The sequence below is a fragment of the Uloborus diversus genome, chromosome 6, assembly GCF_026930045.1.
Source record: "Uloborus diversus isolate 005 chromosome 6, Udiv.v.3.1, whole genome shotgun sequence".
Classification (NCBI taxonomy): domain Eukaryota; kingdom Metazoa; phylum Arthropoda; class Arachnida; order Araneae; family Uloboridae; genus Uloborus; species Uloborus diversus.
Window position 1 is genome coordinate 54,396,864 of NC_072736.1, and position 26,041 is coordinate 54,422,904.

General features: G+C 33.1%; 1 protein-coding gene across 1 annotated transcript in view; it reads left to right on the forward strand.

The window, feature by feature from the left end:
• The first annotated feature begins 202 nt into the window (after positions 1 to 202).
• The window catches only part of LOC129224762 (DNA mismatch repair protein Msh3-like), a 91,119-nt gene continuing 65,280 nt past the window's right edge, over positions 203 to 26,041 (forward strand). The window contains exons 1-6 of the mRNA XM_054859310.1: positions 203 to 538; positions 6,117 to 6,391; positions 7,439 to 7,547; positions 15,676 to 15,904; positions 18,969 to 19,090; positions 21,794 to 21,963. Of these exons, the coding sequence (XP_054715285.1) occupies positions 449 to 538; positions 6,117 to 6,391; positions 7,439 to 7,547; positions 15,676 to 15,904; positions 18,969 to 19,090; positions 21,794 to 21,963 (995 nt within the window). The 5' untranslated portion in view covers positions 203 to 448. The remainder of the gene's footprint in view (positions 539 to 6,116; positions 6,392 to 7,438; positions 7,548 to 15,675; positions 15,905 to 18,968; positions 19,091 to 21,793; positions 21,964 to 26,041) is intronic.

Consider the following 26,041-nt stretch of genomic DNA (forward strand, 5'->3'; position numbering starts at 1 on the left):
AAGAATGATTTTTGTCACCGTCTCTCGTTATTTTTGGATTACAGTAGCCTATAATTTAATTCTTTCTTTAGTATTTTTTAGTTTTTTGCTGAAAAAGTAAAAATATGTTTTACTTTTCCCATTTTTTGAGATTATTGTCTGCATGACTACTACTTCTACTGCAAGTGTTTAGCTGTCTGCTCATGTTTTAAAATTATAAATCTGCTTTTTAAATTTTTAATTTGTAATTATACTGTTAATGATTATGTGTTATATCATGTTATAAATAGGCGTTCTCATTGTTCCCAAATAAATGTTATTTGTTGCACAGTACACTTTTGTTAAGAAGATTTGCATGAAATATCCCTCTTCCTTCTTCAAAGTCTTAAGCTGTTAAGTTTAGCAGCGAAATGTTACAAGTCGCACCACTGTAAGAAATAAGAAATTTGAAAAAAAAAAAAAAAAAAGCATGAAGCAGTCTTCTTTATCAAAATATTTTACTCAAAACCTTTCTTCTTATCCTCGCAAAAGAAATGCTCCAGTTTGTATTGCAGAAACAGTATGTAGTTTTTTTTTTCATCTTCATATTCAGTAGTTTTTGTGTTATTAATGATTCCGTGTTTCATGATGTTACGCTTCCTCCAATTTAAAAATTCTTTTCACAATATAATCTTAATATATAAAACTCAGTGTCCTGAGATAATATATAGAAATATATATATATATATATATATATATATATATATATATATATATATATATGTATGTAGATATATATAAATCAACGCACTGCCAATACCGCTGAAGCCTCAGACTTGAAATTTGGCAGGCAAGTCCACATGATTTTTAAACCTTAATTTCTGTGAAATTAAAACCTGTAATTTAAATTTAAATCCCTTATTTTTGAAGGCTTTCCTCCATTCAATTCATTTTTCGGTACTTCATCTCAACTTTTGGTTCGTAGCAAATTTTAAATTTGATATTGTTTTTGTTTCTCACGTGATTCTTCGAGGCTATCTCAAGTCAAAAAATAATGTTTCTGTCTTTTGCTTTCATTTTTACTTCCTTTTACAAAAAAGAAAGAACTATTGTATTTGCAAAAAAATTTTCACTCAAAAATCAGCCTTAATTCCCGTTTTGCTCGCCCCCGAATGAATATTGATTTTTTTTTCAACCCGACCACACGTGGATACATGCCTGAGAACACATAGACACCTGAAGAATCCATTTTGACCATTCCCGAGTTAATTACAACGAGTTTTCTCATGATGTACGTATGTATGTGCGTATGCATCTCACATAACTCTAGAACAGTAAGTCTTAGAAAGCTGAAATTTGGTGCATAGATTCCAAGTGAGGTCTAGTTGTGCACCTTCACTTTTGAATGCATTCGGATGTTTCAAGGGGGTCTTTTACACAGGGTTGGCTTTCTGCCGGCAGAAACTAGTTTTTGCCGTGCCAGTGGCAGAAACTGATTATAACCAGTAAAAACCGGCAAAAACTTAAAAATGTCTTTAATAACTTTTAACTTTACTTAACTTTTAAAGTAATTATAAATGATATTTGTTTAAATAAACTAAGATATCAAACTTCACTTCATCGTTGTAAAAAATAAAATCCTAAGCTAGTGCCCTTGATTTAGTTCAAAAAGGGACCTTTTCAATTGCAGATGCTCGTAATATTTGCATTAATCTAACAAAGGATAAAAATCACGAGGGTTCTTTGACATACAGAATTAAAAACAGGAAATTACTGATTGTAATTTGGTCGCTTTATATGCTTCATCTAAATTGCTTGTGGTTGAAATTATCACATGCTTCAAGAAGAAAGTGTCAGAACTTGACAATATTAACCTAGATTTTGTATGCACCTAATGTCACAGCTTTGCAAAACAAATTGGCCCCATTTCTCGAAACTTATTTTTCCAGTCAAATTTTTACCACTTTCCCAGTTACTAGATGGTAGACCAGTTTAAAAAGATATACAACAGATGAAAGTTTCACGAATATTGCTTGTTCTTTGATGCATTGCCTGTGAGCTCTTCTGTTGCAAGAATATTCTTAAGTTTCTCATTTGTGCACTTTAAATTAAGAAAACTGTTTGGATTTTTGAAACCACCTTTTCTCAGAGGCAACTGCAGGGACCAAACAATGTAAAATTTGTTGCAAAGTAACAATTGATATATTGTACTTTAGTTAACAAATTAATTATTTTTTCCATGTATTTTCTACTGTGTGTCAATAATTAATTTTTTGTCATTTTGCGAGTTTTTGCCAGTTTCTGCCGCAAATGTGGCAGAAACTGGTTTTTGCCATGCCGGTTTTAACCGGTTTCTACCAGTGGTTTTAACTGCCTTGGCAGAAACTTGCCAACCCTGCTTTTACACCTTTTTGAGATAAAAGCATTGTTAATTTCAATGTAAACTCAAGCGGTGCTATAATGGAGTAGAGTGTAGCTCAGGGTCTTTCAACAGTAGCCATATGACCCTCCCCCCCTCCCCAGTTCCAGAGGGCCTCTGAAAGGCAATAAAACTAAAAGGAGTCATGTAGATCCCAAGGGAGGAGTCATGACTCATTTTTGAACTACTATTATAAACATAGTATGATAAGTTTTGAGTATTAGATGTTTGATGGTATTGATCTCAAAATGTGTGTGCAGTTAAATTGTTTATGTATGTGTAAATAGTGAAAAACGCTTAGTGTAAAAATTGCAGGAACATGTCTTGAGTTACAAGGAATCCCATTTTTCCTATTCAATCTTTACAGAGCCATTGATTTCAGCTCAGTATTATCCAAGTATGTACCCATCTTTTGCTTTTAAAAAAATATATTTTCTTAAACACTGGACTAACCAGCGTCATATTACTGCAAGGGCAAGAAGGGTAGCTGCCTTGGGCTGACATTTGAAAACTCCAAACACTTGAATAATTTAAACTATAAAAAAAATTGGAGGAAAAAAAATAGTTTTCACGTTGAAACTGAAGAAGAAAACGGTATTTAATTTCCTGCAAGCAATCATTTTTTGAAAATACAGTGAAGCATTGTTTGTACATTTTTGAAGGGACTGTATGAAAAAAAAGCGTATAAATGAAAAAACGTATAATAGGTATACTTTAATATGTATTAGACTCTGTAGGGATCAATTTAAAAATGGATAATTGTTAAAAACGTAAAGAGAGAAACATATAAACGGTGCTTCACTGTATTGTTAAGCTTGTACTGTCGAATCCCGATTTAACAAATTCATCGGGATCAAAACTGTTATAGTTTAAATCACAGGTGGATCCAGGGAGGGGGCCATGACCCCCTCCGAGAAAATTTCAAGAATAGTTAAAATCCTCTCAGGAATAGTAAAAATGTCTCTTATAATACATACAAAGACTAACAATAAGAAAACCAATCAAAGGGGGGGGGGGGCATGGATACCCTGAAGAAGTTTCACAAATAGTTAAAAACCTTTTTTAGAGCTAAATATAAAAAAAATCCTTATTATTCCTCGAAGTCTCGCAAGAATATAAAAATAACGCCAGGGAGTCATAAAACCACACTGAGGAAGTTTCAAGTATAGTTTTTTAAACTCTCTTTCTTAGCTTAAATTGAAAAAAAAAATTATTGTAGTTCATGTGAAGTCTAGCAAGAATGGAAACAATGCCAGAGGAAGGGCATGGCCACCCCACGAAAATTTAAAAAATATCAAATGTATACCAAATATTTGGGTTCATTTAGCATAATGGGCTTGTCTTGTTAGATGTGATTACTTTCCCCATGGGGGAAAGAAAAGGGATATGTGTTAGTAAGTGTCCGATAAAAGTTATACATTTAATTATTGTGCATTAAGTTAAAGTTATATTTCACTTTTAACCTGGAATTATACAGTGCTATGTAATTTTATTCTTCATTCCTTTGTAATGTGGGATGCCCCAAACCATTCCTCGTCCACTTATTAATATTACCACAGATCGTCTACAAGCCACATTTTAAAAAATAACTTGTAAAAGTTTCCAGGGGAGGGTCCGCCACCTCTCATTTCTGCCAACATCGTTCAAGATCGGCCTAAATTTTGTTTTAAGCGCTTGAGTTACAAAATGTTTCTGGGGGAGAACTCCTCCCTCACTAACATCATTGGAAGCCTTCAAGAATTACGTTTCTGGAGCTTCAATTTCGAAAATTGCTGGTCCTATAAAAGTTACTCGTGAATCATGGATTGCCTATATTTGCAATTTAAAGAGTTCAATTTTGAAAAAAGTTTGGGAAAGGACGTCAGAATCTCTTCAAACCCTAACTTTACCAAAGATAGCCTAAAATGTGTTTTTAGGTCTATAAATTAGTAAAATTTCCTGGGATGGGCCTTTTAATCTCTCTTCTCCTTAACATCACCAAAAATAATCTGAAACAACCTTTTTGGTGCTACAATTTTGAGCAAAGCGCTCCAAATCTCTCCCCAAAACCATTAACAAAGATAATGAGAATGTATCTTTAAGCCTGAAAATTATAAAAATATCTTGGTGTGGGCCCTCGAATTTCTAATCCACGTATCATCACGAAAAGATCGTAGTAAACTGCATTTTTGGCTCTATAATAGCAAAAAAAAAAATCCCCCGGAAAACCCCGAATCTCCCTCTTCTTAACATTATAGGAGATAATGTTTGTGTTTTTAAGGTTTCAATTTCGAAAAATGAGTGGGGGGGGGGGGGGGGGCGCACCTGAGCCCTTAATAATACAAAAGACAGTTAAAATGCATTTCTAAGAAGCAAATCAGAAAAATTTCCTTAGATGGGCCCTCAAATCTCTCCTCCTTCTTACATCATCAAAGATGGTTTAAAACTGCAATCTTAGAGTTACTCTAAGGGGAGCGCCACTGAATCTCTTCTTTCCTAACTTTACCAAAGATTGTCTAGAATGCGTTAAGACTACAAATTCGAAAAATTTTGGGGGGAGAATTTTTCCCCTTTATTCGGAGTTAATATTATACTTACGGTTGGTTCATATCAGCTTCCTCTTAAACTAGAAGTTTTATGCAGTTGCTACAGAACACAGTACTGATCACAGAATACCACTTTGAGGTGACGATATATGCACTGCACACGTTTGTTAAGAAAAGAGGGAAATTCTTGGGAAGATTACAGCCTTTATGTTCAACTTATGCCGCCTAGTGAAAATTCCTTAAAAAATGCTCTAGTTAAAGGTAGGCTATATTGATTTTTGAAAAATTTAAAAATTTTCTAAAACATCGTATATTTCCAAATGGCCCCCTTCGAGAAATTCTGTCTGGATCCGCCCCTGGTTTAAATCGGGGTTATTCGTAATATAGGGATGTGAAATTTTTTTTAAAACATTGCACATACCTTATCTAAAACCCTAATATGCAACTGTGCAAAAATATCCATACTTAGATAGTGTACATGTTTTATTCAGCATTTCACAATTCATTACACACTAGTTAATTTGAAATTTTAAAGTGCTGTGTTATAGATGTTTGATAATTTTCTTGATTCTTGACTCGAAATAAATCACTTTTGACTTTATGAAGAGAAGAAAATACCATGTTATTTATAGCCTGCTGCATGAGATATGTTTTTACAGTTTCCAGGACATGTAAAGCATTTGAAAAAGTAAGTTTTAATTGAAGTTTCATTATCACTTTCTGCATCGGAGTCGCTGTTCATTGGTTGGCCTGTCAAAAATTGCTGATTCTAAGAAAAGTCTTTTTCTGCTGTGGACAATATGCATAGTATCATTTGGAAAACGATCCAATATTTACAAACTCAAATTAATAGTAAAAAAAATATTTAGGCTGTTAAAATGATTCGTTAATTCGGGGTAAAACATGCAGTAAATCGGGGTTTTTGCCTTCATTTTAGTCCGGGAAAAAGAAAAATGGGCTAAATCGCGAAATTTGTTAAATAGAGATTCATTAAATCGGGGTTCCATTGTAGTAAACAGAGAGAAGGGCCCCTATTAAAAATTTAATGCATATAAATAAATATTTTATTTGACTCTTGATGAAACGACTATAGTATTTATCACTTTACTGAAATTAAGCATTTCATATTTTAAGTGAGTGCATTCTCTTCTTACTAGTCAAACTGTACTCAAGTAAAGTATTCAGATGAATAATTTATCTTATTTTCATTTTAGATAGATTTTTCAGAGAAAATTCCAAAGCTCCAGTCTTCTAAAAGTTCCAGTGCTGATGTTCTTCCAGAATCTACTAGGAAAAAGATATTAGCTTTTAAATGTCAGAAACAAGAGGATCCAAAAGCTTCATCTGACACAAAAGAAGACACATCAAAAGTTTCATCATGCTCCGAAAAAACATCATCACGGGCAGTTATTTTGCATAATTATCGTGAAATAAATTGTGAAAATAACAGTGATACAAATCATCAAAAATTGGATAGTAAAAAGGAAAAGTAAGTACATATTTTTTTTTCTTCTCACTACCATGAAACAAAATACAATAATCCGTGGGACCAGTAATCACTCGTCATTAATCCAACCACTTCTTTTTTTTTCCTTTTCATTTTATGATTTCATTTTATCAATGCATTAATTAATTCACTTTCTTAGAGTTATATTAATTTTTGCATGTAATTTTGGTAATTTTTCTTGGGGAGTAAGATTAATTTAATGTTTAAAATGTAAAGCTTAAAAAAAAAATTTAATTTTTTTTAACAATCTAATTTCATAAAATCAGTTTAAAAATATCATTGACAACCTTAATTCAGTCATTTAAATAAGTTATACAGTTTTCGCCCTTGCTATCAGCCATAAAGGATGGCACACTTTAAGGATAGAAATTGTGACTTTGTGACAAGGAGAGAGGAGATAACAAAAAGTGACATCAAAAATTTTTATTATAATAAGAACATTTAAAAGGGACAGGTTAACACGTTATTTATTAATTTTATTTATTTATTTTATTATTTTTTTAATGTTTGCATTTTTTTAAATATTAGGTTTGTTTATTTTTAAAAGACACAGCCGTTACTTTCTTCACATGGTTTTGTTCCCTTTTCTAGTTAATTTTATTTCCTAAATCATAACCTAAAATATCAATGTACATTTAGGTACATCAGCCATTAGTTACAGTTTTAAACTTAGCATGCTATAGAATTCTTTGAGTTAATGAATTAATGAAAAGATTTAAAGCAAAATATTTCAAATTCAATGTGTGTATCTTTGGACGCATGGTCAAAGTTTAAAAATTAAAAGTTGAAATATGATCTCTAGCATAGTGCTCTGTTTCTGAGCTGCAGATATATGTTTATGTAATATTGCCTGACAGGTTATTTGAAAAGGGAGAGGGTATGGTGAAGTGTGGCACTTTGCAACAATTGTATAAGGACAGTCCCCTTTATATTCTTCTTATGTCTTTAAGTATTTCTTAAATATTACTTGTAATATTTAATATTAATTTAGTAATATTTTCAATATGTATTTTGTAATTTTTTATTTAGGTATACTCCTTTGGAAGAACAATATTTAAAAATAAAGAATCAATATCCAGATGCAGTTTTGTTGATTGAATGTGGATACAGATATAAGCTATTTGGAGAAGATGCGGAAGTATAATATTTTGTTATGTTTAAAAGATTTAAATTTACCCTTTAAACCTGTTCCAGTTGGGGGAAAAAAAAAACTAAGCAACTTTTATTTCTAAGAGATATAATTTATTTATTTTATATTATTTTTAAAGGCTTCTTGTTGACTGGGTTCAGATAATACTGGATCAGGTGTACGGTTTAATGCTCATGGGTGTGTGAATGATCAAGTTAAGTTTAATATTTATGTTATCAGCATGCTTTTGTTCAGAACATACATAATAAAACGCCCAATCCAAAGTTGCGGGTGTGACATTTACACTAACTAAATTAGTCATCAGCAAAAATATTTTAGAGTATAGGTTTCAATTTTTATATTTTTCAATAAAGATCACTTGCAGGTACATTGATGCCAATTTGCAAGTTGATTGATATTTTATTTATTTTTTAAAAAATTAATTTCTACCCGTTGTGGGTGTGACATAAAAAGGACATGCATTTTCACCTTGCGATCAAAACATTCAAAACTCTGTGAATTATATCAACTGATCGAACTGGTTTTTTTTATGTTAGATAGTAATACTTAACTAATTATTCTATACAAAAATTTAGATACTCAATTAGTTTCACTGTAAAAAATATTCAAAGTTGCCGTTGCGGGTGTGACACCCCGTTGCGGGTGTGACTTGTGTGGCCAATAAAATAACAACTTACACAAATAGTTATCAATCAGACATTTTATGATTAGCACAGTAATAAATAAGAGAAATTGCAAATAGCTAAGGAAATTTTTTTTACATAAATCTCATTTCCAATCTAGAATTGATGATTTCAGGGGGTGTTAGTTTTCTTATTACAATGTTCTGTTTCTCCCATGATATGTCTGACTGATTGGGCCAGATGTATACATGTTCTGAAGGTTTTTTTTTCCAAGTATTCTACTTGTATGTCTTCTCCATCTATTTGCTTGATTTGACTTTTTTTTTGAGGTAGAAAACAAAACTAATTCTACAAAATCTCCAATGGCATTTATATTACCAAGGGAGATCGTTTCCGACTGAGGCAGCAATGAAACTATCTTCAGTGCACTTTCTGCAGTTAGTGCCTGCCACTTGAATTGTACCCATATCGATCGGTACAACATGGTGTACCGATTGTAAGTTTGGTATAGCTTTGTACAAGGCAGCAGCGTGCGTGAAGCATTTTTGCAACATCTTTTGTGATGTCGCTCTCCGCAGAATAAAGTACTCTGATTTTTTTAAGAGCCTTTTCTGCTCAAATAGCAAAATCCTATGCAGAATTGACTGTTGCTCTACGCTGTAGAACGGCAAGTTACACCATTTTTTTTTGTTACCGCACCAACACCATCCACAGCTCCTTATCCATGAGTCCTTGCAAAGTATGACCATGCAATTTTAATGTTGTAGTCTTTATGGTTGTATGACATTAACAGAAGATTGTACCTGTCTATGGATTGCATTACCAAAGGTTTGAGTTCTTCAAAAAATTGCCATTGACTCTGCTTCTACAGCTGGAGATGGTGTGGCCCCTTTTGTCGAAGATTTCTTTCTCTCTCTCTCTACACTTTCTCTGCCTCTCATTCTGGTTTTGCCTCTACATTTTCTTTTTTTTCATGGCCACAGATGTAATTTTTTAAAGTAGTTTCCTCGTAATTTCTATTCTTGCTTTGTTTCTTTCCCTTTCTTTTAGAAAACATTCCGAGTATTTAGCCGAGTTTTCTTTCATCTTTTTACGATGATTTCGGAATCTTTCAGTGCTGTTCATTCTTCTGCAAAAAAAAAAAAAAAAATGTGTAAAGTGAATAAATATAGCACTACAAGTCCCAAAATACATTGTTGAACATGTTTTTTTTTTTGAAGTTCTTTGAATTTTTTAACCCCAAATGAAATTAAAAACATTAAGTTTTGATTCATTTAAAACTTTAACTGACAGAATTTTATACAAAGTTTTTTTTAATAAATATTTTAATAAAAGTTTCATTACTATTTTATTATTTCTTTATATTTATTTTGAATTTGAAGTAAAAAATAATCTGTCCCTAATATTACATTATTTGTTTTAAAAAGTAAAGGGGGAAAAGTCAAATGCTGAAAGCAAAATTATACATTTTTATACATATTAAAAAAGATAAAATATTGTTTTGGTTTTTTAAAGTTTTATTTAAAAAAAAAAAACAAATCTTACCTTATTGAATAGTTGCCTTAATTTTAAATCAAGAAATACAAAAATGTTTCTTAGGAGAACCAATAATATAGAATACCAAACTAAATAAATCAACTGCACATGCTCTAAAGATACTAATTTTGAATTAACTGGGGTCTAGACAAATAAGTCAAAGGCCAAAGGTTAGGTCAAAGGTTAAAACATTAGTGCTGTCATCTACATGCATTCCAGAATTACATTTGTGTTTAATTTAAAAAGATGTTGCGGGTGTGACTTTAACTAAATGTCACACCCGTAACAGGAACACGTCACACCCGCAACGCTTAATAACTCCAATTAAAACATTAATTAATTTTTTTTCTGTTTGTTATTCAAAGTGCTTTAGTAAACTATTTTAGAATACTAAGTTTCAAAACTTTTAGGCAAATAAATTTTTCTGTGGAAATATAAATGCATTTTTTTGTTGCGGGTGTGACACAATAATTAAGAATAATTAAATATGCTTACCTTTTGTAGTGAAGATTAGTAGAAATTTCTCTTCAGGAAAAAACTGTTGCTAATGAATGTCAGATTATGTGTGAAACTTTATAGATTTCTAGGATTATTTGTTCAGCTGTAATAGACCATGCAACATAAGCAGTTTTGGTGCAGTCTAGTTCGCACTGATATAGTTCCACTTTAGTAATTAAAATAAGAATGTTAATGACATAAATGAAATTTTTTTTCAATAAAATAAGAAATAGTATACTTTTAACAGTGTGTATGCAAAATTTCAACCATATTGAATGAAATTTGAATTTTCATCCTCATGTCCACTTTTTTTTGGATTGGGCGAAAAATGTTTGAAAAAAAAATCTTGATTGACTGTAGACCTCAATTTAACATATTAAAATCTCAGAAACATCATTGAAAGGAATTTTAAGAATAAACTAGTGTGTTGTGGTCATCACAAAACTTTCTCCTATATCTTTCTTATGAATTCTGATCCCTTCCCATGGTTGACCAGAAAGTAATATTCCCAGCAAAAATAAAATTATGCACACAAAAACTTGACACCGTCGCAATTTCCGAATTATCTCAAAAGCAAAGCAAAGGGCAAAAATTGAATCTTATTTTAAAAGCCTTACTTGAATTAATTACTAATATTTTATTTATTAACAAACATAAGATTGCAACAGTAAAAATTTTAAATCATTGAGATAATATTTCCGATCATTTCTCAACAATTAAAATCTCGCAAAATACGCAGATGGCAATCTTTTATGATTTATCTTTCTTATTGTTTCATTAATAAAGCTATTTTTATTCACATTAAAAAAAAAATCAGTCCCTTGGGAGCGATTGGTGCCAAAATTGAACAACCACCTGTTCACATATAGGTTCACATTTATTCTAAGTTTCCTCCAGAACGTAGCATTACTTCTTGAGGTATAGTGCTCACAATAAAAAAGAAACAGCGTTCCATTGTACCACTCCCTTTTCAGCTATTAACGCCAAAATAGAATAAGCTCTTGTACCCTCTAAGAGCTACTTGTCAATAAATTTTTGTTTGATCTTGTTCGTGATTTCTTAAAATATAGCAGTCACAAGTGACGACAAAAAACGTTCTGTAGCTTAGCTCCCGTTTGAGCTATTGACACCAAAATTGAATCAACAGCTGTACGTGTTAGGGGCAACATAAGATCTAAGTTTTGTTTGATTCCCCCTGTTACTTCTTGGGGAGTAGCTGGCACGCCTGACTCGAGAAATGTACCGTTGTTCCACCCCCTTTGAAGGAATTCACACCAAAAACCAATGGGCACAAGTTCACATAGGAGCACATATGTGTACCAAATTTCGTTCGATTTCATGCTGTAGGTTTTGCTGTAGAGCAGCCACAAAAAACTGGTCACACACATACAGACAAACACACACACGGATGGACACACACACACAGACAGACGTTTTCCAAAAATGGTCGGAACGAACTCAGCACACTTCAAAATGTTCGAATCCATCAAATTTGAAATTCGAAAATTTGCACGAGACCAATACTTTCTTCTATATACACTGGTGTAAGAAATTAAGAGAATTTTCTGATATGATCAATTATCTCCAGAACTACTGGGACGGTTCTAATGAAATTTAGTATGTACATACATTGAAACAATGCAAAACAAATAACCGTCCAAGATTTAAAATACACACGCATGATCATAAGTAACACTCGTTAGAGTTAGATGGTATTAAACAACGATTGCAAAATTAAACAACAAAATGGGTTAATTGGGGTATGGCCCCCTCCAACAAACCTATAGACCTTGCAGTGTAACTCCATACTTGAAATGAAGTAGTTTACGGATCCTGGGACAATTGTTTCCACTCATTCAAGAACACAGTTCTCAGACTATGGATGGTCCCCGGAGAGGTGTTACAAGTTGCTATTGCTCTCCCGAGAGCGCCTCAGACATGCTCTATAGGATTGGAGTCTAGAGATCTGCTTGTCTAAACCCTCCAGTGAATATCCTTCCCTTCCAGAAATTCGTCGACCAGAAGAGCTCTATGTAGCCTTGCATTAACATCCATTAAATTACCCTAGGACTAACAGTACCTCTCAAGAAGTGAACATAGGGCTCCAAGACCACATCTCTATTCCTCCTGCCTGCCCTCCAATAACTGCGAAATGGACCGTTACGGATGAGGAGGTTTGATGGTCTGGGCAGGCATCATGTTGGATGGCTGCACACTCCTCCATGTCTTTGAGAGAGACTCTGTTACAGTTGTGAGGTACAGGGATGTGGTCTTGGAGCCCTACGCTCGCCTCTTAAGGGGCCCTGTTAGCCCTGAGTTAATTTTAATGGATGTTTACACAAGACCACATAAAGTTCTTCTGGTTGATGAATTTCCTGAACGGGAGGATGTTCACAGGATAGATTGACCAAGCAGATCTCTAGACTCCAATCGTATAGAGCATGTCTGGGACGCTCTCGGGAGGGCAATAGCAACTTGCAATACCCCTCTGGGGACCCTCTACAGCCTGAATAAAGCGTTGTTGAACGAGTGGAAAAAATTGCCTCAGGACCCATAAACTGCTTTATTTCAAGTAAGGAGTCACACTGTGAGGCCTATATGTCTGTTACAGGGAATCATATCCTTTACTAACCCATTTTTTAGCCTACTTTCCCAGTAAAAGTCAGAAAAAGAAGAAAAAAGCATGAAAGAAGGCTTAATGCATCTTAAAAATATTGCAAAAAACAAAAAAAAGTCAAAAATAAATAAAATAATTAAATAAATATTGAAAAATTAAAAATTGGAAAGTAGGGTATTGAGATGGGGAAAAATGTCTGTCGGTCTGTCTGTCCCCCCCTAATAACTTTTGAATGAATCGTCCGATTCGAACAAACTTTCTTTTTGTTCGAAAGATCTCGGCGAGGACACCTCATTCCCATATTTCACTTTTTGATTTGAACTATTTTTTGTTCAATTTTGAACAGTTCAAAAAAACTTAACATTAGCACCTATGGGGAAATTCAAAGCAGTTCTGAACTGTGAGGCGAATTTGCTTCAAACAAACTTTGTAGGAAAAAGCGTTTGATGAAAAACTTGTATATAAAATATCTTTTCGATTTGAACAATTTTCCGTTCAATTTTGAACGGTTCAAATCCCTTAAAATTAAGGCCTACAGGGAAACTGAAAGTCAATGTAGATTCCGTACTTGAAGGCGGATTTACTTCAAACAAATTTGTTGGAAATAGCTCTTGATGCCAGACTTCGACTTCGAGAATTTAGGGGCACTTGACTCCGACTCCGACTCCTGTGCCCGACAAATAATCGGACCCCAACTCCCCGACTTCGACTCTGACTTCGTAGCCTTGGCAAAAATTTATACACGGAGGACAAATGACTGACTCTGATTCTTTGACATTCGACTCCGACTTCTTTATCCCAAAATGAGATTGACTCTGACTCCGCAGCTATGGTTTTGACTGTGAAATAATTATTGTTGATTTGACTTGTTTTTATTTTTATGCTAAAGTTTTAATTTAGGTATTCAGTTTTCGGCGAATAAACTCGAAGTCATTTATATTTCTACATAAAGATATGCGCAGACGTTTTTTTTTTTTTTTGACAATGAAAATTATTTCTTTAAGTTGACATTTTATTGTTTTTATTTATTTTGGTAAGTGCATTAATTCATTTAAAAAATTGTTTTTGGCAACAGGGGAAAAAGAAACGATATTTTTATTATTTTGATATGACGTATTTATTTTAATGAGCTTATGAATTTTAATTATAATTTTTTCGTTTTGAAAGCTGTTAAAGTGTATTAGCTGCTTTGTTTAAAAATTGCTTTTTTTTTTTACGCATCGATTTTTTTAGATGAGTGAGGAATATTTTATTCCTAGAAATCAGCTTAAAGTATTTTAAAAATATGTTTGAAAAAATTCGCGATTTTAGCTATTTTTGAGTATATTGATCAGGTACTAGAAAGTAGTATGGGTATACGGGAAAGTAGGCTCGTCTAGTTCTAGACAGAACTTCTTGTTTTGTTCAATTTTGCAACCGCTGTTTTATATCATCCGACTGTAACGAGCAGTTTTTACAACTTTGCGTGTGTATTTTAAATTTTATATGGCTATTTAGTTTGTATTGTTTCAATGTATATACATACCAAATTTCATTGAAATCGGTCCAGTAGTTCTGGAAATAATTGAACAAATCTGAAAATTCTCTTAATTTCTTACACCAGTGTATTAGATATTAAAGAAAGTAAAAAAGATGCTATTAAAAAGTTGATATGTGCTTTCTGCATTAAAAAAAATTATTAAAAGTAAATTCATCATAAATGAAGATGAACTTCACTTACAGTAAACCCTCGTTTTTTGCGGGGGTTACTTTCCACTAAAGTGCCCTGAAAAATAATACTTAGTAGTGAAATAAGAAAAACAAATTTAAAAAAAGCACAAATTTGCCAATTACGGCAGACATGTATTTCGGCGTTGCAGGGAACGCCTTTTTCAATGCAAAAAGTAATGAGCTTATGGATGAAAAGACTATCTTACTTAGTAGTGGTATTAAAATAAAGGTTAGGTTCCACAGATTTAAAAAAAAAAAAAAACTACATTCTAGTGATTAATAAATATCTAATAAATTTAATCGAATTGTTTAGATACTTATGCCAGATGTGCATAAAGAAAACGTGAATATACTTATTATCTAAAAAAATAGCTGGTTAGGATGGTCTGTTAGCAGCAATTAATCATTTTTCTCTGAATCTTTTTTGTGGGACATTAACGCATCTATGAATTCTCAAGTCAGATCTTCCCTTCACTAACAAATCAAAAATCTTTTGATATTTTCAAAGAATGGCTCAAAACTTTCAATATGAAAGTTTTTTGTTGTGTGTCATCAATGTTCGTATTCCTATTGGTTTCACACTCTTTTGTCCCTTCCAAAAGCTCTTGATCAGTGAGCTCTGAATTGTGGGAATTTAATAAGTCTACTTCTGGAAAGAAAGAATTCCAAAAACTAATAACAAAATAAAATGCCTTCACTGACCCAAGCTCGCTTATTAGCAGACCAAAATGTAGTTCATTGCATGTTGTCTGCAGTCTTAGGAGTTAGGATTTTGAAGAACAGGAAAATTTTCTCTACTTGCAATGTTGCTTCCATGTAAACTCTAAGTTCATCCACATAAAATGAAATACAGGCGTCAAATTTTAAACCATGTAAAATAAACCCACATAAAATGTGTCTACTGTATATATCTATCTTATGTGTCTTTTTTTGGTTGGTCCCTTGTGTAGATATATAAATGGAAGATTGCTGTACTTATTTGATTGGTTTTTACTGCATTTTTCATTAATATTCAAACCTTCACTCTTGTTACATTAGTGATTGCCCTTGTAGTCTAGTTGCAGAGTTTGGTATGCATGCAATTGCAAACAAATATAATAAATTAACTTATTCTTTCTCTTTTATTTGTTAGGTTGCATCAAAGCATTTAAACATGCCCGTGTATAAAAAATACAATTTGAAACATACAGTAATCAATAGTGGATGCATAAATAGTTATATTAAGCGGCTTGTCTTGAAAGGCTTCAAAGTTGGAGTTGTCAAACAGACCGAGTCAACAGCCTTAAAAGCAGCTGGTGAAAACAGAAATGAGTTGTTTACCAGAGAACTACATTCTTTATACACTAAGGCTACACTTATAGGTGAAGATATCCTTTTTCTCTTAGTTCTATCATTCTCAAATGCAGGATGAGTTCATTAAAAGGGTTCATTGGTGTATATTTTACATTCATGCAATTATTCGTATAAATTGGTAAAATGTCAAAAAAAAAAAAAAGCACATTAAAGTTTTTTTTTTTTTTTTTGTAAATCCGTTTTTATGGTCATCATACAAAGTCTCAAATATATGATGCAAGTGTTTTGTTGTTGATTGTTTTTATGTTTGCGTGATTATCTTATTTGATTTTTTTAACGAGAAATAAAGTTTTTTGTAATTTAATAGTTCCTAAAAATTTCTACCACAAGAAATATTGTCATTAATTCCAAACAGTTATTTTTAAATACTATTATTGTCTTTAAGAGGAAACACCTAAAAAAAACCATATTTTTAAGGGAACTCTGCTCATTAGATTTACTAGTCCATGAATTTGCATACATTGCCAAACCGATCTTGATAAGTGTGATTAAAGTGAAAACCAGTGTAAATAAGCACAAATTTTTCCAGAAAGTACAGCATATAACTATTTAAAGGCTACAAAAGACTCTCTTCATCAGTGCAGAAAACTCACTACACAGCCAGAAAGTTGTGGGAGAACTCATGACTTTAAATTCATTGAACCTTTAATCATATTGTAGCACAAATCGTATATGATCATTTTTCATTCAACTTGATAAGTGTGACCAGCCTGTTGGTCTGGGTTCCCTGGTGATATGTGACGGCAAAATTATTTTAAGCTCTGGCCATTCCCAGTAGTGTAGAGGTTTAAACAGTGGCATACCTAGCAAGGGTGACACTCAGGGCAATAATTTTTGGTATCACAAGCCCCCCCTCCCTCGAAAAAAAGAAAAAATGAAAAGAAAAAAAAGATTTTATATCCTATGAAAACATAAAATTCGTATAATTTTCAGAAGCAACTAAATTTGAGTTATAGCGAAATTTTAAGTGTGCTAATGTACAATAGACAAATTATAACTATGAACGCTTTCTATATAACTTGCTATAGATGCAAATGTGTAGGTCGGAAAACGGTCAAAAAAAGTTAGGGGTATATGAAACTGATGGTCCTATTTCAAACACAAGAGAGATAATGGGATTTAGTTTTTTGTATAAGAGGAAGTCACTACTAGATCTAAATATTGACAATATGAACCTAATCTTTAGTATAGTATTCATATCGTTATGTGGGGTGGAAGAGAGGGGGTCTGGGGGCTTTTCCCCTGGAAAATTTTTCAAATTGTAGTCTGAAAAATGCATTTTAGCTTCATGTTTTTCCAAAACTTGCAATTCCACTTTGGGTGTCACACCCAGGGCAGACTTTCCCCCCCCCCCTTTGTTGTGACTCCAATGGTTTTAAATGTCTTTTGGTCTGCTAAACTACATGACAAGCTCAGGGGTGCCCATCCCCCCTCAGGTCAAGGGTGCCCCCCCTAATTTTTGCAACGGATCTACCCCCCCCCCCAAAAGTAAAAAGTACCCCTCAAAACAACTCCCTCTAAAAATTTCAATGGCGTAGTCTGTGCCATGACCCCCCGTAGGTGGGCACCCCTGCAAGTTATTCCTTCATTGAATTTTATTCTGTAATATGTGTATAGGAATGTTATCCTACACAAGTTGGTAAGAAAGCAAAATATAAAATATCAAAAGTAAAGCATAAACTGAAAAGTTCTCACACCGGAATGAGATCAAATATATGACACCAAACCTACTAGTACTTCAGTTGCGCAGAAGAAACAGCAATGAATCTTCCACTCTTCTTATTCTTTAGAGCAGGGGTTCCTCAGCTTTTCCGATTTGCAGCAACCTTTGAAGAACTATAATTTTCTCTTGGCACCCCAGTCTATCTCAGTTATGTACAGAGTGGTCCGAAAGTGGGCATTTTAGTCCGCCTTTATTTTTAACATAGATGTTTGTTACTTTGCAAGTGTTTGTTACTTTGCACAGTTACTTTGAAGTTTTAAGAATCATAAACATTGGTTGACCATCATTCCGTAACACTGCTGAAATCTGCGCCACATCCTCATACATCTTTTATGGAGTTCAGTGGCACAGCCAGAGTAGAGTTTTTGAGGTTACGCCCCCCCCCCCCCTCTTCCCAGAACTCTTGGTTTAAACACTTGAAGATAATTCCTGGCTGCTGCAGGGCTGGATGTAAGGGAGAGCAGGCAGGGCTACTGCCCCGGGGGCCTCCACAACAAAGGGCCCCCACAATAAAATTTTTACAAAATATCCTAACTTTCACGGGACGAAAATATCTGATATATACATAATATATCAAAATATTCGGATATATATCAAAGTATCGGATATTTTCGAAAATATGATGATCTTTTCGAACCCTGATTAGGGGCCTCCACTCCTTCGTTGCCCCGGGGCCTCCACACTTCCAAATTTGGCCCTGGGCTGCTGTACAGGTGGAGTTTCAAGGATTTGGAAATGTTTTGCCGCAAAACATCTGTGAGATCATGGCGAAAATTTCAGCTGTGTTAAGTTGTAGATGGTGCTCTGCAATGTTTATGTTTCTTAAGGATTCAAAGTAAATGTGTATGACAAGCATTGAGCCATAACTAACATAATGTTGAAAAATGTATAGTTGGTAAATACATAGAGTAAGGGGAAAACGTTAATTATTTGAAGAGATACCTATTGAGCATTTTGATCAATCAAAAAGTCTTTAAGTAATGTGTATCGCATATTGGAGCAGGAAATGTTACTTTCTTGAACTCTTATGTGGCATGTTTTCGTTTTTAACACACCTTATTGAATGCTTGAAAAAAAACATTTGATGATAAATGTTTGATCCTGAACAGAAAACTCACCAAATCGGGAAAAAAATGTTTCAAAACTTGATTAGTAGGAAACCTACTTTTTACTCACTAAAAATTAATTCATGCTGTAAATCAGTATTTTGGAACATGTCTTTCACATTATTTCTTACTTTGTTAATCAATATTCCTTCATAAATTCCTTTACTGTGGAAAATTCAATTCTTTATTCCTTCCCATAAAAATATGTTATTCCTTAACTTTTCCTACAGTTTTCCTCAATAGATGATCCTAAGATTTTAGATTCTGACGAGACAAAAGAAAGTGGAGATGTCTCTTCTGACTTTTTAATATGTATCAATGAAGAGAAAATGAACAAAACTGATCATGTTCAAATAGCTGTTGTGGTTTGTAGAATCTTTCTAAGTATTGCAAAATGCACTTAAGTATGTGTGAGAAATTTCGTATGATTTTGAGTAATTGTATATTTTGTTAATGTTGCACAGAAATTTTTGTTACTCCTCTATTTGTAGATGGCAATGTTGAAGTTAAAAAATAGCTAAGATTTAAAAAAAAATAATAGAAGAATTTCTCAAAGGAGTTATCAGAAACCCATCCCCTTTTAAGTGTCCTGTAATATATACTGATAATTATGATTCAGGCTATAGAAATCATTTCAGTGTAATTAAGATAACTAGGAGAAGTAATAAAATTCTCTATTTCAGTGTTTTTGTCAGAATTATTGATAAAAATAATTTTAAAAACTATTATTTGCTTTTCATCATGCACAAATTTTATAAAATAATACTAAATACCCTAAATTTACGGCACAAATTTTCCTTTAAAACTTGATTTCAGTTTTATTGGCAAATCATTTTTTTCTAATATTCTGCTTAATGTGGTCATGTAAAGTGTAAATTGTTAAAATTATGTTTACTGTATTGATAAACTTTGTGAAAATCTTAATGCATTAAAACCAATGCAAATAACCTACTATCTGTACCATAAATGAATTAAATACAGACATTGTTTTCCTTCCTTGTTTATATGACTGGTATTAGTTTTGATTGTAAATTATTTTTGGGCAGGAGCGGCTTTACATAAAGGCTAATGGGAAAAAATAGTTAAGCCCTTGGCCCACAAGTGCCAAGGACCCACAGAACTTAAAGTATAAGAAAATTTTAAGTCAATAAGCATATAGTTCATAGTTAATCTAACTCTATTGATAAGGTATTGTAATATTTGTTCAACTTGTTAGTTTTACACAGTTGATCATACTAGGAAGTTCATATTTGTATTGTTCTCAATTTAAAATGTCTGAAAAATAAAATATTGTTTTGCATATGGGTATTTTGATTCGAAACATGTTAATTAGTTAATGCACAAAATGTTTTGAGGTAAATAAAATACATAAATAATTCCACATAATTTGCTGTTTAAAAAAAGATTATTTCATTTCACAATGGTATCGCAAATAAATACATTTCATAATTTTGATAAAGACAATAAAGACAATTTTTGCTCATAATTTAGAAACTCTTAATGAAACAAAAAATATGAAATTGGACTTTAATCAGCCCCAACCCTCAAAAAAATCTAGATTTAACCGTTTTCAAATAAATAAAAAAATAAAAGATATGTCATTCAGATATGTAGTGCATTCATGCAATATCTTTCATAAAGTTTTTTTCAAGAGGCAATATCTTTCAGTATTTTACACTAGTTCTCATTGGATTTCATTATATATTGCACGCTATAGAAAAAAAAAAAAAAAAACGTGTCCTTCACTGTAATGAAAGTTATACATTTGCTACAGGGTAGTTCCACAGTATTTGGCTGTGAAATGTCCCGTCTGCAATGTTGACTCTTGAAACCATAGGCGGCGAGTGGGGCTTAAAAGTGCGGGGGGCAAATTTTTTTTAGGAAGTTGAAGACTATTTTAGACTATCTTGAGTGACTTGGGGGGGGGGGGGGGCTTTTGATGTTCTCTTGTGTAAATGTTTTGGAATTGAAGTTTTAAAAAAGCTGTTTTTGTAGTTTTGTCAACGTTTGAAGAACAAAAAGTAGTTTCCAGGGTTGTCCCTTTAGTTTTTTTAAAAATAAAATCTAATTACTACTAATAATAATAAAAACGAAGAAATTTGACTGTCTTTGGTAATGTAAGGGTAAGGAAGGCTTTTCACGGAAAAAAATCTTAAACTGATGTGTTAAAGTCGCAAATTAAAGCCATCTTTAGCAAACTTAGAGCAACGGGTTTGGGATTCCCTCCCATAAGTTTTGCAAAGTTTAAAACGTTTTTAAAACATTATTTCAGACTTCTCTTCTTCTGACTTAAGAGGAATAAGAGGGTTCGCAGTTTTTCCTAGTATATATATATATATATATATATATATATATATATATAAATATATATATATATATATATATATATATATATATATATTTTTTTTTTTTTTTTGAACTGATGAAATCCTAAGAACTTAGTTTCAGACTTCTTTTGGAGAGTTCAGAAAAAATCTCCGGATTTTTTCTCTAAGTTGGAGCTTTAAAAACGCTATTTTACACTATCTAGGCAAATTCTTGTCCTGATTTTTTTCCCCTCAAACTGGAGTCTTTGAAAATGCAAATTTAGGTTATCTTTGAATTTAAAGGAAGGAAGTAGTGTGCTCAAAGATTTTATTGTGGAAAATTTTCAAAATAAAATTTTAAAACTGAAATTTTAGACAATATTTGGTGATGTTCAGGTAATCTCACACAGAATGGTTTGAAATTAAAATCTTAATGTTGCTGAAATCTTTTATGATGAAAAAAGTGTGGAGGCAGCCTCCCTCACCCCTTCATCCCCTAACCTCCGCCACTTCTCAAAACATTAATTTTTTTAACTGTAAAAGTACAAATGAGGGTTAAAAAATAATAGAATAATTTTTTATTTGTATTTTACCAGCGAAAAAAAAAAATAAAGACTTCGAGATTTAGTATTACATATCGGACATTTTAGAGCCAAATACTGTGAAATGACGCTACATTTTATCATAAAAGATCTAATTGCTTTATAGTTTTCACTTAAAAGTTTTACATTTCTGAAAATGATTAAGCTTTTTTCTCACAAGGCTGTAGGAGTGTGTTCTGGGGATGTTTGCTATGCTTTGCTCGACGATAATTTAACAAGAAATCAGCTGGAAGATTTTCTGGTCAGCACAAACCCTGCAGAGATTCTCTATTCCTCAGCTTGTTTAAGTAAAAATACTAAAAATCTCTTGGCAAATTTTTGCAATGAAAGGTAATTTCCATGTTCAACATCATGTTTTCTCAATCTGTATTAGTATGGTATTTAAAAGAAGACATTGGAGTTGTGGTGCACAAAATCACGTAACATCTAAATTCACATAAATTGAAACAAAATTGAAGAGGGTTAAGGAAACATTAGCAAAGACTATTGAAATTGTTAGATAAAATACACCGCCATCTCAGGCATTCATCTAAGGAGTGTGCTTTTTTGACACTCATCAGCCCAAAACAGGAAGTAACTAAGCTGGAGGTGGAAAACTTCTTAAAGGAGCCAAGAGAGCCAAACAAACTGGTAGCTAATGTAGAATTAGCACACCAAACGAGTGACCGCAGCAATGGTATGGTTCAACTCAAAGATTGAAGGCAAAGCCAGGTATTTTGCAGTTAGTTTCCACCCTAAGCCAGGGCTAAGATAAATATACATAAAATATGCTGCCAGCTCAGTCATTCATTCAACTGACTTAAACCTCTTCATGGGCAGAACAGTTGTCCAGAATCAGACCAATTTTTCTTTTTTCACAATGAAATTTTAAATCTAGATTTATCAGCCACTTGATAAAGATTTCATTGTTCATCCAAGCTTTTTTACTCTAAGCATAGTCTACAGCTCAAGTTCGTTTTTTCTTGAAGCAACGATATTTTGGCAATTTTCCTACAACAAGGAGAGAAATTTTCTCACTACCATCCATGTCGCTTGCTTCCAAGTGCACATCTTTCAACTTTCGAAAGTACGTTATTTCATGTAAAAGGATGGGGTTTTAATTTTTTCTTCTCCCTTTCTTCTTCAATACCTTAAAATTTTCTTCGTCTTATGCGGGAATTCGTCTAAATGCTCTTCGTGTTAAGCGATTGATTTAACACTAATTTGTAACTTTATCTGATGGGGAGTCTCATTTACTTGGCGCTAAGTGAAATTTTGCGTTAAGTAAGCTCGTGTTAACGGGGTTTGACTATATTGAAATTTCTCCTGTCTTTTTAATTATGCGCCCGACAAAGTTCTAGTAACCTCTTCAGAGTATAAAAGAAATTGAGACCCTCCCCTCCTCCTTTCAGTTTGACAGTAGCTAGTTTATATTTTAAATTTTCTATTTTTATAATCTAAGTGGGCTTGTACATTAATAAAATCCCCCCCTACCCCCAGCTTTTCACCGTTTGTAAAAAATAGTGACACAACTCAAAAAAGCAACGTTTTCAGGAGACCATTTTTTGAATTGTTGTGATTTGTAATTTATTGTTGTTTCATTCATAACAATTCCTAATTTTATTGAAATACTTCTTTCAAATGGTTATTACTATACTTTTTGTTTATTTCATGCAGTTTTGTGTGATAGGCTTCCTAGAAATTTTAGTCAAATTTAGGCCAAATTAAGTTTTAATCAAAGTTGCATTCTATGACTTGAGTTTTTATTCCATATCAGGGGTCTGGCCAGAGGATATTTGGGTTCGTTGACGGAACCTTCACAAAAATCTGATCAACCAAAACGGACCTTTCACAAAATCCCAACCAACCAAAACGGACCCTTCACAAAATTCTGATAAACAAAAATGGATCTTTCACAAATTGTTTATTGGAAGAGCAAATCTCAAATCAAAATAACGCAGCATGTTTGGAACCTTTTTAGCCTACTTTCCCAGTAAAAATCAGAGAAAGAAGAATAAAGCATGAAAGAAAGCTTAATACATCTTTAAAATATCCCAAAAAACAAAAATAAGTCAAAAATAAAATAGTTAGATAGAGATTGAAAAATTAAAAATTGGAAAGTAGGGTATTGAGATGGGGAAAAATGTCTGTTGGTCTGTCTGTCCCCCCTAATAACTTTTGAATGAACAGTCCGATTCGAACAAATTTTTTTTTTGTTAGAAAGATCTCTGCGAGGACATCTCATTTCCATAATTCATTTTTCGATTTGAACAATTTTTCGTTCAATTTTGAACAGTTCAATAAACTTAACATTAGCGCCTACGGGGAAATTCAAATCAAAAATAAATCTTGAACTTAGAAGTGAAGCGGCTCCAAACAAACTTTGTAGAGAAAAGCTTTTGATGAAAAACATGTATCGAAAATATCTTTTTGAATTGAACAAGTTTTCGTTCAATTTTGAACAGTTCAAATCTCTTAACATTAGCTCCTAAGGGGGAAACTGAAAGTCAATATAGATTCCGAACTTAAAGGCGAATTTACTTCAAACAAACTTTGCTGGAAATAGCTCTTGACGACCTACTACCGACTCCGATAATTTTGGCACTCCTGACTTCGACTCCTGTGCACGAAAATTACTCGGACTCCGATTTTCCGACTTAGAATCTGACTTCGTAGCTTTGGCAAAAATTTATGCACGGAGGAAAAATGGCTGACTCCGACTCTTCTTATTGGATATTCGGGTACATTGGATATTCGACTCTGACTCCAACTCCTGTATCAAATAATAAGTTCTACTCCATCTGTGCAAATATTGGTAGACTTGCGGACTTTTGGGGGAAATGAGCGATTTCAACTCCAGTCTTTAAATTTAAAACTTTCGGCTCTCGAATCTAACTCGTTTGTCCCAAAATCAGATGGACTCCGACTCTGACTCCACAGCCATATTTTTTACCGTGAAATAATTGTTTTAAATATGTTTTGATATTATTTTCAAGCTAAAGTTTTAATCTATGTATTCAGTTTTTGGCGGAGAAATTCGGAGTCCTTTATGTTTCTACATAAAGATATACAAATACAAATACAAAAGGGACGACCAAAACAGGCTCTGGGCCCAGCTAGACTGGTCCTAGTCAATTTACAATCCCCAGTGAAGATCAATGGTCCTCTTAAAACTATCTACTCCCTTGCTCATTACCACCTCTTCGGGTAAACTGTTCCAAGGTTTCACTACCCTGCTAAAATAATAATTTTTCCTAACATCCATGTTAGCCTGAGATCTAAATAGCTTAAAACAATGGCCCCTTGTTCTGTTTTCAGTGCTAAACTTCAGCCCCGTAACATCTTTCATTTTAATAAATTTAAACAACTGAATCATGTCCCTTCATTCTCTTCTTTGCTCAAGACTGTACATTTTTAGCCTTCTAAGCCTGGAATCATAGTCTAAGTGGGAAAGTCCATTTATTAGCCTTGTAGCCCGCCTTTGAACCCTTTCCAATAGGTTAATGTCTTTCTTAAGATAAGGAGACCAAAACTGAACAGCATACTCCAAATGAGGTCTTACCAAACTTCTATATAAGGGCAGAAGAACTTCTTTAGATTTGTTTGAAATAGATCTATTGATAAACCCAAGCATCTTGTTGGCCTTGTTACTAGCAATGCTGCACTGTTGACTAAACTTTAAATCCTGACTTAATAAGACCCCCAGATCAGTAACTTTGTCTGCCTGACTAATGACTGAACCTTGCAAATAATAACTTGTACACTTATTTCCATGCCCTAAATGTAGCACTTGACATTTCCCAACATTAACAGCCATACTCCATTTATCAGCCCACACCGTAATCTGATCTAGATCCTCTTGCAGCTGTTTTGCTTGTTCTTCATTTTCTACAGTCCCCATAACTTTGACATCATCAGCAAAACAATTCATGTTCCCAGAAATATTTTTGTGAATATCGTTCATAAAAACAATGAACAAAACAGGTCCTAACACTGATCCTTGAGGAACCCCGCTTAAAACCTCACTCCAATTATAATAATTTCCCCTTACAACTACCCTTTGTTTCCTTTCAGTCAGCCAGTTTTTTACCCAAATGAAAGTTTTCCCTCCTATTCCTATATCAGCTAATTTGCTAAGTAGAGCAACATGCGGTACCTTATCGAAAGCTTTTTGAAAATCAATGTAAACAACATCTACTTTCTTGTTGTCCAAAGCCATGGTAACTTTATCATAGAAATGTAATAAATTAGTTGCACAAGAATTACCTTTCTTGAAACCTTACTGAAAAACTAGTCAATAGATTATTTATTAGTCTCTAAAATATTTACAATCTTAATTTTTATCAATGTTTCAAAAATTTTGCAACTGAAGTTAGACTCACAGGTCTATAATTTCCCGCACTCCCTTTAGACCCTTTCTTGAAGAGTG